Source organism: Rhinopithecus bieti, unplaced genomic scaffold, assembly GCF_001698545.2.
Source record: "Rhinopithecus bieti isolate Rb0 unplaced genomic scaffold, ASM169854v2 scaffold_14455, whole genome shotgun sequence".
NCBI classification, from domain to species: domain Eukaryota; kingdom Metazoa; phylum Chordata; class Mammalia; order Primates; family Cercopithecidae; genus Rhinopithecus; species Rhinopithecus bieti.
Window position 1 is genome coordinate 803,484 of NW_016807905.1, and position 19,089 is coordinate 822,572.

Consider the following 19,089-nt stretch of genomic DNA (forward strand, 5'->3'; position numbering starts at 1 on the left):
GATCAGGGTAGAGACCGTCTGGCCACCCTGGGTCCTGCTCTCATCCTTCCCAGCCTGGCTTCAGCCACGGCTTGTGACCTCAGGCAGGCCCTCACTCGCTTCGCCTCAGTGGCCCCACGTGCACACGAGCACAGTGGCTTCCTTCATCTTCCTGGACCTGTGGAGTCCGTGTGGGGTGGGAAAGGAAAACTCCAGGCCCCCAGCAGCCTCCTGGGGACTGTTCCTCAAGCACAAAAGCCCTCAAGGGGCCTCCGAGCCAAGCCTCCCCAAGAAGCTCATGATGGGCAGAACAGAGGCTGAAAACCCCCAGGCCGCCTGGTCCCAGGTCTGTGACTGGTTCCCCCTGTGCCTCTGAAGTCACCCCTGCGTTCAGTTCTCCCAGGTTTGGATCTTGAGGGAAAGCACCCCCCCACCTGGTCCTGCATGATAGCATCTTCAGGGGGTCCCTTTGAAGACACCTCACTTAGCCATTAGCTCCTTGTGCCCCCTGTGAATGAACCTTGGGGGACACAAACCCCAGTGGGCTCAGCCAGCATCTCCTAAGCCTTGTGCACTTGCTGGCCCCTGTCTGAAACACCTTTGCCCCTGTCTTGCAGAGCTGTCTTTGCTCACCCACTGGCATCAGCTCCAACAACCCTTGCTCACGGGTCTCCGGGTTCTGATGATCACCTTGTTCTTCCATCTCTGTCCCATCTCTCTGGTTTAGTAGCTTTCATCACCCTTGCCTCCCTCGGGAACAATAGGCTTTGCGGTTGTTGACTTGCACAGTGCCTGTCTCCCCCTTTGGCCACCAGAAACTCTCTCAGGACAGGAAGCCCAACTGCCTACTCACTGAGATAAACCCAGTGCCCTGCACAGGCATGGCACACAGTAGGTGCTCAATAAATGTTTCTCGAAGAAACAAATGCATGCCCTCTGTGTGCCCAGACTTGTGGGAGGTGCTGGGTCTAGGAGAGGGAACAGTGTGATCACTGATGGCCGCTTGCGCAGCCACATCTTGCCCCTGGTACCCGCTCTTATGCAGCCACCAGGATTCCCAGCCACTCTTGTCTTCCACGCTATTTACATTGGAACAGACTGAAACGTCACGTGAGCAATGGGGCTCCTGTTCTTCAAGCCTCTAGATAATTATCTGGGCCTTATTAAGCCTTTAATTATTCCAAGCCATTCATCAGGCTCCCGAATATAAGGGCTTCCTCAGCTCAGGGTCAGGAAGAAGGGGTCAGTCATCTGCAGAACTTCCCTGAGCTCAGCAAGGTAAGGACAGTCCCCTACCTGTGGAGCTCTCCCCAGAGACTGTCTTATCCAGCTTTGTCATTTTACAGATGAGAAAACTGAGACCCAGAGAGGGGAAGAGACTGGCCTGAAGTCACACAGCAAATGGATGGCAGGGTCAGGGCTTGGATCTATGTCCTCACCTCCAACCAGTGCTCCCCACCTCACAGGTGACCACTGGGCATTGCAATTTTCCGATGCTGTGGGAGTAAGAAAAGATCAAGGAGACAGCAGATGAAATGGGTCTCCCTTGGGCTCCATCTGAGGTTGAAGGGAGACTAGGGAGGGGAACCCCAGGCTCTGCTTTGTAGGCGCTCAGAGCCGAGCTGGGCACCCAGGAGTGGGAGGGCATCTAGGAGTATGTGCCAGGCAGAGAAAGGGAGGAAGGGTCTTCTGGTGGGAGAAACCATGAGCAAAGGATGAGGGTGGTTGGGGTAGCAGGAAACGCTCATCACAGGTAGGGTGGATTATTTGCACGGTCGGGTTCAATTTGTGATTTTTGAGGACAGGGGCAGTAAGGGGTTGAGGGAGGCTTCGTGGTAGATAAGGTAAGGGCTGAAATTAGGACTTGAGGGTTGAGCCGGTGATAGATGGATGGAGGGAAGGCATTCTAAAAGGGAGGGACAGCTTAGGACATGCACATTCAGAAACAAAACCCTAGCATTAGCCATTTGTCCCAGAGACACCTGTATGACCACGTTACCTGAAGCCACTTATTATTCTGAGAGGGCAAAAAAAAAAAAAAAAAAAAAAAAAACACCCTGTGCCGAGTGACCATAACGCCTGGCATCAGTTCTGGCCTGGGCATGGGAGACTGGGGTGAGGCTCAGTCACCCCATCTGTGAGATGGGGCTGGGGCTGGAAGAGACCTTCACCAAGCCCCTCCCAGCTCTGTTGCCTGGCTCAGAATTTCACAGCCCCTTTGGGGATGATTTTCAAAAAGATTTGACATGGGGTGTGCAGGGACGTGAGCATATGTCATGGCACACGCCTGTGCATTCATGGGGGTCGAGAAGCGCTACTGTGGGTCATTTTAAACCCAGATATATCTTCCATTTAGTGAATATTGACTACTGGCTTGAACGCTTCTTGATACTTAAGTTCCTTTTCATCCCTCAGGTCTCAGCCTAAATGTCTCCTCCGTAGAGAGTCTGTTCCTGACCCCTTTATCCCACATCCCACGCTATTGCTTCTCATTCCCTGCCAGACTTTAGGATTTAGGAGGAGCAGGGCTGTCTCTGCCACAGAGACAAAAAAGACAAGCTGGGTCTGCTTGGCACATAGAAGACACTCAATAGATGTGAGCCGAATGAATGAATGAGTGAATGAGTGAATGAATGCAGGCATCGGCTCAGACTGGGAAGGGAGGCCCATGGTAAGGGCCCATCTTAGTTTGTGCATTAGGGGAGCCCGCAGTGACTTAGCCCGCTGAGAGCAAGAGAGTCTGGCCGGTACCTCCCCTCTCCGGGTGGAAACAGGTCCTGCTCCCAGGGGCCCTGCCTTCATTCTTTTCAGCCAAACCTCAAAACCGAAATATACGCTTGGTCCCTGGTTGGGAGAGTTTCAGGTCTTGGTAAGTAAGAGGGAGAGATTTCTATGGGCCCAGGGTTGGGGTAGGACTTTCCTGGAAACCTGAAAAGGTCTGGGGTGGGAGGTCCTTACTCAGTTCACTGTTCACTGGCCATGACACCTAATGTCTGTGCCTCAGTTTCTCTATCGGTGAGGTGATGTCTCAAGGGGCCTTTCAGAGCTCTGAGTTGAGCTTTCTGAGTTCCACATGGAAGTGAGCTGAGCTGGAAGAGATCGGGGTGGGGCACTGGTTGTAGGAGCAAGGTGGGAACACAGGACTCCCCACTCCCACAACACAGTGTGAGGCTCAGGGAAGGTCTGGAATTCTCTCTGTGGCTCCAGCATTGAGCTGCCCTTGAACCCATGAAAAACTGCAGTTGAACCTTCCTCTAACCCCATCTTGCAGGCTGGTCAGAACACATCATGCCCATGAGGAAACTGAGGCTTACAGAGGGAAATGAGCTACCTGGGCGTGGCTCCAGAGGCCCTGTGATTAATCTGGGGGTTCCTCAATCCCTTGGGAGAGGGCAGTGCTTATGTTTGCTGAACTGGCTGGAGTCCAAAGCCTCTTGGACCCCAGAAACATCCAGGGGGCTCAATCTGTTCAGAGACAGGAGGTCCCCAAGGGAGCCAGGGTCTGGTCTGGTGGGCTGCATCCAATTCAGGCCCCTCGGGACAGGTGGCGCCATGCTGCGGATCCTGTGCCTGGCACTCTGCAGCCTGCTGACCTGCACGCGAACTGACCCTGGGGCCCTGCTGCGGTTGGGCATGGACATCATGAACCGCGGTGAGATTGTGGGCCCGGGCGTGCGGCTGGGAGGCGGTGCTTGGGGTAGATGGTAGGTAGTCGCTGCTCATGGTTGCGCATCCTGGGGCATCCTGTGAGCTCAAAGTAAACTTATAAGCAAGAGTTATTATTATTCTCCCACTTTACAGAGGGGAGAAACCAAGGACCAGAGAAAATGGGGTGATTTTCCCATGCTCCCTCTTCAAGTTAGAGGCAGAGCTGGAAATCCTGCTCCTTTGGAGTCTCTCCTTGGCCCTGATGGCAGGGGTGTTTAGCCACAAGTGGGCTGTGGGAGTGACAGACAAGCGTCAAATCCCAGCAACAACTTGCTGTGTGACCTCAGGCAAGTTACTTGGCCTCTCTGTGTTGCTGTTTGTTCATCTGTAAAGGTGAAATAAATGTAAAGAAATGTAAAATAGGGTGACCAGTTTGTCCCTAGCAGGACAGAATAAAATGTGAGATTAAAATCTCTTGGAGGAGACTTTAGTAAAATGTACTTTCCGCCTCCACCTGCCACTCCACTAGCACAAGGGAAAGGGAGTCCCATCCAGGTACAAAAGGCTAATGACTGTTCTACCAACTCAGTGTTTGCCCCCTCTCTGGAATTAGCTTGTGGCCATAATGGAGGGGTTTCTGGTGGGGTGTTACTTGGGGTTGGGGCCTCTAGGTTTGGGGAATCAGAATTTCTCTGCTTCAGGCCCAAAATCTGCATTCAAGTCCCCGGAGGAGTCCCCTAATCACCTAGGCCTGGGAGTGGCTGGTCCACAGGACAAAATCAGTACCCTAGGGTTCAAGAGCTTCACTTCATGCCCGCTACAAACTGCTCCAGTTTCTCTGTCATGTCTGTCCTCACCCTCCAGCCATGCTGAATCTGTCCTCTTCCTCTCACTGTGCCATCTTCTCTCCCAACCACCTCTGCACTTTGCTGTGCCCTCTGCCCAGACTGATACCTTTTATCCCTTTGCTTCCTGCTGAAAATTACTATTCCCCCTTCAAGGACGAACTGATCTGTCGCTTCCTCCTGGAAGCCTTCCCCAGCTCTTCTCTTCCTGCCTAAACGCTCGTGTGGCTCCTACAGCTTGTCACTGCCATTGCTGGTGACTCCATCTTCCCCCATTAGGCTGGGGTGCTGTGGGACTCATCTCTGGGTTTCTGCCATCGTCCAGCCCAGGGTGGGGCACAGTGACTGTGAGTGGCCTGGGATGCCTGAGAGACTGGCCCAGGGATAATCTCTCCAACTAAGTGTCTCCACTCCAGAGGTCCAGAGCGCCATGGATGAGAGTCATATCCTGGAGAAGATGGCAGCTGAGGCAGGCAAGAAACAGCCAGGGATGAAGCCGATCAAGGGCATCACCAAGTAAGTTGGGGTGAGGGGAGCTGGAGGGTGGTGGTTAGGGCAGAGGGTGGCGGGGAATGCTGTGCCCAAGATCTCAGGAGGCCAGGTAATGGAGCTGGTGAGGGATGTGGGGTCTCTTCCCTGCCTTGTGCTGTCTTGCTGTGTGGCCTTGGGTAGGTCACTGCTCCTGCCTGTGCCTGGACCTCCTCAGTCATTCACTGGGGAAAATTTCTGCCCTGTAGTGAGCAGAGTAATTTTGAGGAGGAAATGAGGTTGGAAAGTCAAATTTCAACTCTGCATGCAACATGAGCTCACTGAATGTACATGAAATTAAATGAAAACGTCCTCAAATGGTAGAGCTGGAAAGGTGTCAACCATCATCTAATGACAAGAGGAAACTGGTTCCTCTGCCAGTGCCACATGGGACTGATCAGTAGGGGCTGCCTGAAACGATGCACTTGGGAGGGCTCTGAGGCACTCTCTGCACTCAGCAGGAACTAGGACTGTGATCAACCAGCAATGTCTGCCAAGAGCTCAGGATGGGCAAGTTGGGGTATGCGTGCCACATATTTTGTTACCCTGGATCTCAACTGGTGGTTCTCAACCAGGGGTGATTTTGCCTCCAATAGGACATTTGGCAATGTCCAGAGACATTTTTGGCTGTCACAAGTTGTGGGGACTGGGGGAATGCTACTGGCATTTAGTGTGCTGAGGTCAGAGATGCTGTTAGATATCCAATAATGAACAAATCAGCCTCATGACAAAGAATTATCCTGCCCAAAATGTGGATAGTGCCACTTTTGAGAAACCCTGATCTAAGCAAACCTCCCATTTTGTTGATGGGGAAATTGAGGCCCACATAAGGAAATGACACAGCCCAAGGTCACACAGAGTCAGCCATGTGTCCCACCTCCCTATAATGAGTGCTTTCTATATACAAATTGACTCGTGTCCAGCCTTTTGTTTGCATTTCATAATGGCCCCATGAGGCAGGCTTACCCCTGTGACATGGGATGGGGGGCTGGGGTTATGGAAAGGCCTCCCAGTAAAGTGGTGGAGAAGTGGGTGGAGGTCCTGGGTCTTGCCTGCTCAGATCTTATTGGTGTGGCTGCCCGTCCCTCCCAGTTTGAAGGTGAAGGATGTCCAGCTGCCCATCATCACACTGAACTTTGTACCTGGAGTGGGCATCTTCCAATGTGTGTCCACAGGCATGACCATCACTGTCAAGAGGTGAGTGTGGCAGGGGAGGGGCAGTGGGGAGGAGAACAGCCTTCCTGTCTCATCCTTACATGCACATTTATTGAGCGCCTACTGCGTACCATCTGAATGTTATAATCTGGGATGATGTAGACTTGGTCCCTACCTTTGTCAGGAACCAAACCTAAGCACAATCACAGAGTGAGTGACTGGTCTAGGGCAGAAGAAGCATTGAGCAGTGGTGGGGGATGGTCAGAAAAGGTTCTGGGGAGGCAATGACAGCAAAGCAGAATTTAAAGGATGTGTAGGGGTTCACCGAAACAAAGAGGGAGGGAGAAAAGCTGGTCGTGTGACCTGTCTTGTAGGGGTGGTCTCCTACCCTTTCCCCCTCTCAGCTGCTGAGATTGTGAGCAAAGAGAAGGCAGGGAGGGTGGACACCATGGCAGAGATGCCCATGGTGCCTGTGTGCTCTGTCCTCCAGCTTCATGGGAGGGAACATGGAGATCACTGTGGCCCTGAACATCACAGCCACCAACCAGCTTCTGCGGGATGAGGAGACTGGCCTCCCTGTGTTCAAGAGTGAGGGCTGTGAGGTCATCCTGGTCAATGTGAAGACCAACCTGCCTAGCAAGTGAGGGGCTCTGTGGCTGGGGAGGAAGGCCGGTCCGTATTGCTATACCCCCCGGTATGTCACTTCCTGAGCTGTGGAGCCTCCTTAACCATGCCCCTTCATATCCTGTGCCTAAAATCCTGCCCTGATGCACCTGCTCACCTATCCTTGTTGCCTGTGTCCATCTAGCATGCTGCCCAAGGTGGTCAACAAGTTCCTGGACAGCACACTGCACAAGGTCCTCCCTGGGCTGGTGAGTGGCCCAGAGAAAGCCACCACCCCTCGTTGCTGGGACTGCCTAGGCAAGGGTTGGCAAATGCATTTCGTGTTGGGTGCTGACCCTGATTGGCTGATAGTGGCTGGGAAGTGTTCTGAGACTGTGGCTGGCTCAGTGGAAGAAAGTGCCACAATCATGTAGTGATGTCTGCCATGAACAGGGGAGGAGAAAATGACAGCCTGCATGCACAGCTTGCCAACCCTGCTTTGATGTCTAGTCCCAGGGAAAGAGTCCCTGCTAATTTTTGCAGACTTTGATTTGGTCAACAGATCTGCACTCTAGTCCGGGCTCTGCCATTGACTTTCTGTGGGACTTGGGACCTCAGTTTCCTCACCGGCCCCTATCTCACCGGGGCTCTTGGGATGCCCCATGGAGTACCATTCAGCTGTGTGGAGGCTCTCCATGCAGGGACCCTCTCAGCCCAGTACCTTCTCTGCTTCCAGATGTGTCCTGCCATCGATGCGGTCCTGGTGTATGTGAACAAGAAGTGGACCAACCTCAGTGGTGAGTGTAGCCCTGCTCACACTTTGCCCCTACCTAGGGACATCAGGACAGATGGCTTTGCTGTCCCATTCCCCATCTGAGTGCCTGCTTCCAGCCCAGGCTTGGGACTAGAGGAGGCTTGAGGTCATGATGTTCAACCCCCTACTGTCCCAATGGGAAGCCTGAAGTCCCCAGGGAATCTGGGCTCCTTTTCTCTCATCTCCTTATCCAATATTGCATCCCAAGCCCCACAAGACTCTAGAGACAGCAGCCCTTCTCTGCTCATCCACAAGCCTCGTGCCTATATAGTAATCCCGCTGGTGGTAATGCCTGAATTGCCTTTGCTGAGGGGATATACTGCCTCCATCATTTTGGGGTCCCAATGAGGGAGAGAGGAAACCTCCGTGACTGGGACTGAAGAAAACTCATTCATGTCCCCAGCAGTGTGGACTGGGAAAAGTCACTTCACTCTTCTCAGCCTCAGTTTGCTCAGCTGTGAAATAGAGCTGATAATCCTGACCATGCCAGTCTGTTGCAAGGTCCAAGCAGTGACGGCCCTTGGTGAACTCTCAAGCTCTGTGCTGGCTGAGTGATGTGATTTTCCAGGCCAGGCACCATGGCCTCCATTCTACAGATGAAGTTACAGAGGCCCAGAGGTGCTAAGCAATTTGCCTTGAGTCACATGGAGGGACAGGCGTAGGTAGCAGCTGGCTGGTGCCAGCTTCTCTGGGCTGTACCTGGGGTTGGTGCCTCTTTTAGTGGAACCTCCTTTTCACACAGACCCCATGCCCATGGGCCAGATGGGCACCATCAAATATGTCCTGACGTCCACACCGGCCACCACAGCCAGCTACATCCAACTGGACTTCAGTGTAAGCGACAGGGGCCACCTGGGAGCTGGGGTCTCAGGCTCACTGGTCTGGGTAGTGGGTGCTGCTTCTGCCAGGACAGGTGGCTGGACTAGGGCTGTGGAGGGAGGGAGGCCCCTCAAGCCCTGGAGGTCAATGCCATGAGTGTGTTTGTGGGCCCTGGGCCTCTCCCTCTTTCTGCTCTAAATGTGAACCTTCATGCCCTAGATGGCTTCTGAGGCTGCTGACTTCACACTCATGTTGCCCGCTAGGCTGTTTGCTTCTCCTAGTGAGTGGCTCACCCACTTGCACCCTGCCATTGTACAGATGGGAACACTGAGGCCTAGGGGGAAGGTAGGACTGGGCTAGGGTTCTGCAGTGAGTTGGTGTCAGAACTGGGCCCTCACCCAGATCTCCAGAGCTCCAGGCGAAGGGGTGAGATGCATCTTCCAGGAATGCGAAGTAAAATGCTAAGACATCACCTCCCTGTGAAGTCTTCCTCCAGCAGGGTTTTTACATGCTCCGTGTCAACTTCTGCCTGCCTCTTTCTTTTGAGAACAAGGCAGAAATCATGTTCTGAATAAATGAAGGCCCCAACCATTCAGAGCAACTGAGGCTACCAAAGCAGTGCTAGGAGAAAGTGCCAGTGGTTTAGTGACGGACTCCCTTATCCTCCCAGGCCTCAGTCTACCCACCCGTACACTGGGAGGGTTGGCCCACTTGTAGCCCGTTGTGGTTCTATTAATAACATTTATTGATTTGCTGACTTTGGGTTTGGCTGGAGCCCCATTTGCTCGGAGGACTGAGACACTCCTGGCCACCATCCCTCTTGGCCAAGGCTGAGTGTCTCCCTCCGGCTGCCCCACAGCCTGTGGTGCAGCAGCAAAAGGGCAAAACCATCAAGCTTGCTGATGCCGGGGAGGCCCTCGTGTTCCCCAAGGGTCATGCCGAAGGTTCGTCGCAGCTGCTGCTCCCAGACGCCCTCCTTTCCGCAGAGCTCGCCCTTCTGCAGAAGTCCTTTCATGTGAACGTCCAGGATACGATGGTGAGCTGTCCAGTTCCCCATCCCATCTGCCTCTGTCCATTGCAATGCAGTCCCTGCCTAGTTTTTCTATTACGAAAATTATCCTGGCCTTGTGGGCGACACTAGGACTGGAAGATGCAGGACTGATTTGAGTTTGTCTCAGAAGTTCATCTCACTACCCACCATCCCTCTGTCCATATAACTACCATCTACTCATCTGTACATCCATCTGTCCGTACAGCCAACCGTTTATCAACCTGCATCTCTAATATCTTGGCCATCCATCCACCTTCTTTTTATCCAAGCATTACCCACCCTCTCATCTTTCTAGCTGTCATGGATTCGCACCCTAAGTTCTATCCTTCCTACTAGCATTCATCCATCCCGTCACATCATCCACATAACACCTACTACAAAGTCTGATACTGTTGAATGAATGAATGTATGTACCTGCCTTTTACCACCCAGACACCACTACATCTGCCCAACTTTCCCTTATCCATCCTCCTACTCATCCACTCATTCAGCCATCCATCTATCCAACCATCCACCCACCTGTCCATTCTTTCCCCACTGAATCCTTATCATTAATCTTCCCACATCTGTTTACCATTCATCAATGTACCCTTCCCATCCATCCTCCACCCATCAGTCCATTCATCTATTTTTCTCATCCATTTCATCATTTCTACTCCACCATCTTCCTCCACCCATCCTCCTATCCACTATTCCTTTCATTCATCCACTACCCATCTTTCCATCCACACATCATCCATCCATGTATTCTTCCCTAGATTTCCACCTACCCATCCATCCATTCATCATCCTCCCACCCATTTACCCACTTATCTGTTTATCCATTTCCCCATTCATCTGTCTATTCATCTCCAAATAGGTCTACCCATCCCCTTTACCCATCACATCTACCACTCTCCCATGTATCTTCCTGCGTTTTCATCCAACAACATTTTCTCAGCATTTGACCTTGTGCTAAGAGTTATGAGCATTGAAATGTGTAAGTCATCACCTGGGCTACCCAGAAAGCACAATATTTAGTTAAATTCAGAGTGGTAAGTACCGTGATGAAGGGAGCCTCAAAGGGTACACCTTATTACATCAGTGGAGATGTTTGTTAGGATGGGCCAGGGAAGACTCTAGCAACCCTAACCTTGACTTTTATTTTGTAGATTGGTGAGCTGCCCCCACAAACCACTGAGACACTGGCTGGCTTCATTCCTGAAGTGAGTGCCCCACCTCCTCATCACCACTGCACTCTGTCCTGCCCTATTGTCCTCCAGTCTGTCCTCCAGTGGGACTTGGGAGACAGCTTTTCACGCCACATGTTGCTTGTCCAATGTTGAAACATCTTTTCTTCTTCATAAAGTACTTTTTGAGTCCAACATAGAGAACAGTTCTACTTTTTTGCATTGTACTTTCTATGTCCATTAGAGAATAGCCAGATTGTGTATTTTTGTTTCTTTTATTTCCTGATAGACACATCCTGGCCTTTGCATATTGTACTTCCTGTGTCCAAGGTAGAAATTACCTATGTCTTGAGGGAGCCCTTATTTCAACCAAAGCCAATAGTCTAAGGACTGGCCCTAAGTGAAGTGTTCTGGTTTCTGTAGGTGTCTGTAGCTTATCCCAAGTCAAAGCCCTTGACAACCCAGATCAAGATAAAGAAGCCTCCCAAGGTCACTGGTCACTATGAAGACAGGCAAGAGCCTGCTACACTTCCACGGCACCCTAGAGATGTTTGCGGCTTGGCAGAGGGGCAAGGCTCCAATGTCCCTCTTTCTCCTAGAAGTGGTGAGGGAAATTGTTCCCTTCCCCATTTATTCCCAAGCTCTTGGATATTCAAGGCTGGAGGATGGGATTTTTAGTTGATAGCCAAGTCATGGATCAGAGGGTTCTCAGTTAATTTTGATTATGTCTGATCCTTGACTCTGCCATTAAACCTTGGAATGGCTGGAAAGCCCAGCAAATGGAGGGTCAGTGGCTTAGTCCTTCCTTTCTCTTTCCTCCCTGCAATATTCTTCAGCAACTACAAAGGCAGTGAAGGGTACACTGAAGGGACTATGGGTGCCTAGGGAGATCCCAAATCCAATTTGGGGAAATCACAAAGGGCTTCCAAGAGGAGGTGATAGCTGAGCTATGTTTTGAAGGTTGAGTAGGAGCTTGCCAGAGAAAGGTTAGGGACAAAGAGTCTTACCAGGGAGACTGGGGACAGAGGACACCCCAGGCAGAGTTTCCAGCATGTGCAAAGGCCTGGATCAATAGTATGATGTGTGCAGAGACCTCCTGACAGTGCCAGGTATTTTGGGGGGTGCTGCCCTGGCTCAGGATAAGGAGGGATGAGAACCCTGGGCTGGGGCTATGGGGAGATGGCTGGGTACAGTTCCTGAGGATGGGCAGAGAGAAGATCCCCTGCTTTGTCTTGGCAGTTGTGGTGGTGCTGGGAGGGTGATCATCTCTGGCTTTGCCAGCCCTGATGGTGGGGAACACACTGCCTTTTCCCTGCTTCCTCCCCACCATGTCAGCACTTCAATCTGAAAGTCCAGTACTCAGTGCGTGAGAACCGGCTGCAGATGGCCACCTCTTTGGACAGGTAGGACCCTGCTGCCCCATGCTGGCATCCCTGTTACCTTCACATTTGGCCTTCCGCTGCAGCACACCCCACACTACCAGCTGATCCACCCAGCACACCCCCAACTACGAGGCTGCTCTAGTTACTCTTCCTGCTCTAGAACCCTCAATGGCTCCCCATTGTCTGCATAATCTTTTCTCAAATCTTAGCCTGGTACTCAAGGCCCTTCTCAGTTCTTTCACCTCTACCGTCACCCTTCCCCTAGGCTCTTTTACAGTGAATCTGGTCATCACGTCCCCTTTTCCATTAATAAGCCTTTACCCATGCCATTCCCATGTCCCCTGAGAGTCAGGGTCCAGCTCAAATGCCACCTCCTCCACAAAGCCTTTCCTTATACTAATAGCAGCTAACATTTATTTACGGAATTCTCTCTACATGGGAGGCACTGGCTGCATACATTATATTCATTATCCTATTTCATTCTTACACTTTGGGAGGAGGGTACTACAAACATCTTAGCTTAATACTCAGTCCCTATTAATTCTTGTACTTGCCTTAATAATGAAGCACCTCAGGATTCATTCTGTCAGGATTCTTTCAGTTGCAAGAGAGAGAATTCCAACTTTAACTGGCTTAAGCCCCAAAGGGAATCCCTGGCTCATATAATTGAAAACTTTAGGGGTAGTTCTTTCTTTTTTCTTTTTTTCTTTTGAGATGGAGTCTCGCTGTGTCATCCAGGCTGGAGTGCAGTGGTGCAATCTCGGCTTACTGCAAGCTCCGCCTCCTGGTTCACGCCATTCTCCTGCCTCAGCCTTCAGAGTAGCTGGGACTACAAGCGTCCACCACCACGCCCGGCTGATTTTTTGTATTTTTAGTAGAGACAGGGTTTCACCATGTTAGCCAGGAAAGTCTCGATCTCCTGACCTCATGATCCGCCCGCCCTGGCCTCCCAAAGTGCTGGGATGACAGGCGTGAGCCACCACACCTGGCCTAACTTTAGGGGTAGGTCTGCCTTCAGTTGTGGTTGGATCCAGGCACACAAACAAACTCCTCGAGAATCTATCTCCCTCTTCCTGTTGACTTTGCTACCCACTTTGTTGGGTAAATTCTCAGGCACTTCTCCCCTCAGGGTGGCAGAGTGACCCTGGCAAGTGAAGCCTCTTGTCCAGTGGTTCTGACAAAATTACCAAGGCTTGGATGTAGTTTGGGTCACATGACCAACTCTAAGCCAGTCACTTGACTGAGAGATGGAATATGCTCTGATTGGCCAGGCCTGGGTCATAGACTCACCCGAGGGACTTTGGGTTCAGTTCATCTGAATGACTTGGAATCAGAGTGGAAAATGGAGGACGTATTACTGGAATACAGAACAGAAGGACAGAGCCACCAGATGGTCATCACATGGCCTGTTCTGGTGCCAACATATGTTAGTGCCTCCTGGAGGTTGTGCAGGGGAGGGGGTCGGGGGAAGGAGCTCCTGCTCTGTGTCCTGCAAGGACCTGAGACTGCCCAGTTGGGCTGTAAACCTCTGCATAGCTGGCCTTGAGCAGGAGCAATAGACACAAATGGGGGTCCCAGAGGGAAGAGTCAGGACCAGTCTACTGGTTTGAGCTTTGAGAAATCATGTGCTGTAATGAAAGGTGGTGAGTGTCCCATCACAGGCCGCAGGCAAGCAGACTCAGGAGCACCTGGTCTGAAGACTGTAGAGGGAGCTCCTGCATCAGGGAGGCATTGGGGTGCTTGGGACCCCCTTCTCCAGGGCCAGGGCCACTGGCTCTGATGGTTCGTTCCCCTCCCCACCTGGCTTGCTTCCCCACTCCCCCACAGATTACTGAGCTTGTCCCGGAAGTCCTCATCGATTGGCAACTTCAATGTAAGTGTCCCAAGTGCTCTTGCCTGGTCCAGCATGAGGACAAGACTGGGCCTATTCTCCCTTGGAACTGCAGGGCCGAGGCCTGGAAATGGAGGCAGATGAACAGAGCAAGGCCACTGTGAGGCCTGGTGCACCTGACTTGCCATGTGAGCTCAGGAAAGTCCCTTAGCCTCTCTGAATCCCTGTTTCCTTTTCTGGATAGAATCTGGACATCTCCCTGGATTGGTTTTAAAAACATTGTCATGAACAGTGGGAACCTAGGTTGGCCTTGGTTGGCCAAGCTGTTATTTTATTAGTCTCTATAGCCTCAGGGCCCAACACAGAACCTGACACCAGTAGGTGCCAACACCACCATCACTTACTCTGCGATGGTATGCTTTATCCAACCTCTTTTAATCCTCATGGAAACCCTCACCTGGGAGCAGGTGTGATTACAGTTCACTTTCAAAGATGGGGAAACTCAGCTATAGACAGGTGGTAAGTGAGTGACTCATCAAAGCTACTGAGTTTCTATAGGATCAGGAGTGGGGTCCACAAAGCCACTTCTTGTCTCTTGAGTTTTCCTCTTCCTGCACCATGGCCCCACATGTCATAGGTACTAAGCAGAGGTGATGGGCATGGGTCTACCGTCCAAACAGAGCCAAGGCCAGGCCCAGTTTTGATGCCAGCTGGAGAAACCATTTGGTGTCTAATATTCACTTCTGTGGTCCCCAGGCCTAGCCAGAGAGGACCAAAAAGATCTGTCGAATGGTATTGGACTGAATGGAATGTGGATGTTTTCTCTTTCTTCCTCTCTCCAGGAGAAGGAATTAACTGGCTTCATCACCGACTATCTCGAAGAAGCCTACATCCCAGTTGTCAATGGTGAGGGCTCCAAAAGACCATGGTGCCAAGAAGCACTTTAAGCAAGAAGGGATGCCACCTGGGTGGTCTCAAAGCCCTATCACTGGCTCCAGATGGGGGAAGCTAAAAGGGGGTGGAAGATAATTGCTGAATCTTTGAAGTGAATATGGTCTTAATGTCACCTGTCTGAAGACAAATGCCTCTCCCACAATTTGGGCTCTGACGCAGCCCCATATCATAACCCTACATCTTGACCTGGGATGTAAATACATGGCAAATCAGGCTTATTAGCTCTTTGCCTGTATAGCTGGCAGGCATCATGAATCAATCACTGCACTACTTCCCACTATCCCTATCCCAGGCTGCCACTCTTTAATCAACTGCACAGCAGTCAGACTGATATGACTCTTACTCTATTTCTCAGATGTGCTCCAAGTGGGGCTTCCACTCCCGGACTTTCTGGCCATGAATTACAACCTGGCTGAGCTGGATGTAGTGGAGGTGAGAGGAGGGGTTGGGGAAGGTCATGTCAATCAACACTGTCAGCCAATGAGTGATGAGCAAGAGCCTACCTCTCTCAAACTCGAAGGGGTAGAGCCTGGGAGGGCAGGAGGCCATCGGTATAATCCTGCTTCTCAAAACCTAGAACCCTCCTTGACCAGGGATTCCATAGAAGGATACTTGGACTCTGCTACTTTCTTGTTCTGCCATCTTGGGCCAATTACTTCATCTCTCTCTGTGTCTCCATTTTCCGGTGCTTAAAAAGGAGATGATAATACAGATATTGTCCTCATAGAGCTGTTATGCTTCATTGAGATCATTTACCTAAAGGCACATAGTAAGTACTCAATAAATATTAGCTTTGTATTGCATGCCAGCCTTTGAGCTTGGAGTGGTAAATGTACATTTTTCTTCTCTGATCTCTCTGCTCTGGGAGGTGGGGGTGCTTGTCCTCACTTAACAGTTGAGAAAATTGAGGGTAAGAGAGGTGAAGAGACCTCCCCAGGGTCACAAGGCAAGTCTACTGCAACCTTTGTTTAAATGCCACACTGGTTTCCATGTCCTGGCAAGGGGCCCAGTTCCATTCCATCCCTAGGCCTAGGTGGTCCCTGGTCATTGCTCCCCTACCCCTTTGCCTTTTGCCAGAATGCTCTGATGCTGGATTTGAAGCTTGGCTGACCATGGCAGGACTACCCTGCCAGCTGCCTGCTTACTGCCAACCGCCTGCACCCCATGGAGGAGCCCCCCTGATTGGAACCAGGTGGGCCTGGCCCCCTACCACTTGTGGCTGCTTCCTTTGACAAGGAGTGAATGGATCAGGTCCAGGCTGGAGCCTTGCCAATAAACAAGAGAAAGGCTCTTACAAATATCTGATGCTTCGATCTCTTTATTTTTTTAAGTGACAAATCTGTGTGTGGCTATTCTTTCCCTTTGGTGGGCTTTGGGGTCTAAGACCAGCTTGGGATCTGGAGGGCAGCTGGTCACAGCTTGGGGGAGTTCTTGAGCACATACTGAGTACCTGTTCAGTGCCATGCCCAGGGCTTTACTTACACCATCTCATTTAATCTACACAATAATTCTATGGGTGGAGGGCAAGTGTCATCCCCACCTTACAGATGAGGAAATTGAGGCACAGAGAGGCCAACTCCCTTGTCCAAGGTCATACAGTTTAGCAAGTGGCAAAGCTCTTCCTACCTTAGCTATGTGCAAAATCTTGGCAGCTTAAAGATGGCTCTATTCACTTGGAACCTGTTACCCCAGGAGCCTTCCCTGTGTCACCACCTTCTTTAATCCTCACAGCAGTTGACAGGGCTGGGAACTGTCCCCATTGCACTGATGAGATTGAGGCTCAGAGAGGTGGAATGACTGGCTTAGGCCACCTGGCAAGTCAGGAGGCAGAGCTGGGATTGGAATTCAGGCTGTGAAGCCAGCTTGCCTGGGTTCAAATCCTGCCTCTGCCTCCTCTTTGCTGCGTGTCCTGGGCAAGTCACATCACCAATCTGAGCCTTCGTTTCCTCACCTGTAAAATGAGAATGATGACAGTACCAACTTCAGACCAACCTCAGCAGAGTTGTGAGGATCACATGAGTGAAATCATAAAAGGTGCTTAGCACAGTGCCTGGCACACAGTAAGTGTTCAACAGATGTTAGTCACAGGTGGGTTTTTGAGTCAGAGAGATGTGCACAAGTGTTTCTGTGTTGGCATGTGGACAGGTAACCATGTGGCTCTGGACCAGTGCATGTATCAGTGTATGAATGGCCTGTGGATAAGGTGACCTGGCAGGAGGGTCTGTGCAGAGGCAGGGCCAAGAGTGGAGGTTTGTGTGCATCTTCAAAGACAAGGCACTCCTCCACAGGAGGAGGTGGAGAGAACCTCCTGGCACAAACCAGGAATATGGCAGGGTCGGGCTTGCAGCTCTTCACTTCGAGTCGTCTCCCAGCACGATGTGATGGAACAGGCTGAAGAGTTCCTTGTGCCTGCTTGTCTTTACCTCGAAGGATGCGGACTCTGAGTTGGTGGCCAAGGCAAAGGGGATGTTGTGTTTCCGCAGGTGGAGGATGAGTTTCTCAGCCTCTGGCATGAGCGCCACGGTGGGGAACACGTCCCTCGGCCTGGCTTGGCTTTCTTCCAGCAGCTCCTTCTTGGACACCAGGAGCCGCAGGACGTCCATGACCACCTGTGCCACCTCCAACACCTTCCTACCCATGACCAGGGACTTCACATCCCAGGTGTATTCCTTTTCATAGCGATCACATATGTCTTGAAACACCCCCGAATGGAGTCGTTCAGTATCCAGAAGCAGGCCGTCCACGTCGAAGAGGAGGTGGGCAGCAGGCCACAGGGGTACAGCCATGACACCTCTGCCTTGGGTTGCGTCGGGGCAACCAGGAGGTGTGCACGCACCCACCAGCCCCGCGCATGCGCACTGCAAGTTCCCGCAAAGGACTTCTAAGCCCGCAAATCAGTGTCCCTTGCTAGAATGTCTTTTAAAAAGATCTAGGCTGGGCGCGGTGGCTCAAGCCTGTAATCCCAGCATTTTGGGAGGCTGAGGCGGGCAAATCAGGAGGTCAGGAGATCGAGACCATCCTGGCCAACATGGTGAAACCCTGTCTCTACTAAAAATCCAAAAATTAGCCAGACTTGGTGGTGCGTGCATGTAATCCCAGCTACTCGGGAGGCTGAGACAGGAGAATCACTTGAACCCGGGAGGCAGAGGCTGCCGTGAGCCAAGATGGCACCACTGCACTCCAGCCTGAGTGACAGAGTAAGACTCCGTCTCAAAAAAAAAATGTATAACTTTGGGGAAAAATGTATCATGGGCCTCCTATGATCAGCTGGTGCCCCAGCCCTGGAAATTATGGGGATGGTGGCTACGTGTGTCCATATGTCTGTTGGGGTGTGTGTGTGTGTGTGTGTGTGTGTGTGTATCAGAATGTCTGTCTCCCTGGGATGAGGCTCTGAATGTGGAAGATTGGGGGTGTCTTTGTGAGTGGGTCTGTGTCTGGGCACATACATGTGTCTGTGGGTGGTGTGGTGTAGCCAGAGGCCTGATCAGGTCAGTGCTGCCCTAGCCATGGGGCCCTGGCAGGTACACCCTGTCCCAGCCTGGCCCAGGCCCATGCCACAGAGGAGGGAGGGCCCCTCTTGCCTCGTCCCGGATGCCAGGGCCATCCCCTTGTCCCTCACCATGAGCTCTAATCCTGTTACTCATCATCTCCCCAGCTCTGGGACAATGGCAGCCTGAGGGAGGCCTGGCAGGTGCAGACGCTGGGTAATCCATGGGCTGCTGATGCCTGGCCCTGGGCATATCAGAGACACCCCTCCACCCCCAACCCCACTTTTAGATGTTCCCACAGCATACTTATGGCTCCCTAAAGTCTTGCTGCCACCCTCTCCAGGCTCAGTGTGCTGATGGGGAAGCCAGGGCACAAACTGTTAGGGTTTGAAGACCCGGCTTCTTGCCAAGCCTTCGGTACTGTATGGCCTTGAACAAGCCACAACTCCTCTCTGAATCTCAGTTTACTCATCTTTACAGTGAGGAAGGGGTTAGATGCTCTGACCTCTAATCTGATGTCAACAGTCTTTGAGTGGTCAGTTCCTCCAGATTCACCCTGAGCAGAAAATGTGGGCTGGACCAGCAAGGGAGCCCTACTCCATGACCGCACTCCCTGGGGAGGCAGTGATAAGAAGTCTGCTGGACACTGCTCACCTCCCAGACTCCTCCAACCCCAGATAAGGAAGTGGAGGCCCAGAGAGATGAAGTGACTTGCCCAAGGGCACGTGGCACACGTGGAGCTGGGCTTGAACCCTATCTTCCTGAGTCCAAGTCTCTTCCTCGCTCCATACCACACTCAGCAGTGGAATGCAGTGTCCTCCTT

At 51.8% G+C, this 19,089-nt stretch overlaps 1 protein-coding gene and 1 pseudogene across 1 annotated transcript; one reads left to right on the plus strand and one right to left on the minus strand.

Moving 5' to 3' along the window:
* The first annotated feature begins 2,774 nt into the window (after nt 1-2,774).
* Nucleotides 2,775-15,960, plus strand: BPIFB6 (BPI fold containing family B member 6). The gene is given in 17 exon segments (XM_017884089.1): nt 2,775-2,848; nt 3,524-3,631; nt 4,889-4,988; nt 6,093-6,197; nt 6,646-6,795; nt 6,964-7,027; nt 7,495-7,555; nt 8,315-8,406; nt 9,251-9,427; nt 10,594-10,647; nt 11,035-11,100; nt 11,102-11,215; nt 11,947-12,014; nt 13,821-13,866; nt 14,667-14,730; nt 15,134-15,210; nt 15,898-15,960. Coding segments are annotated over 16 exon segments (1,401 nt in total). The 5' UTR covers nt 2,775-2,848; nt 3,524-3,531.
* Nucleotides 15,961-16,860: 900 nt separating this feature from the next.
* On the minus strand, nt 16,861-17,564 carry LOC108536983 (pseudouridine-5'-phosphatase pseudogene; annotated as a pseudogene).
* Nucleotides 17,565-19,089: the final 1,525 nt, after the last annotated feature.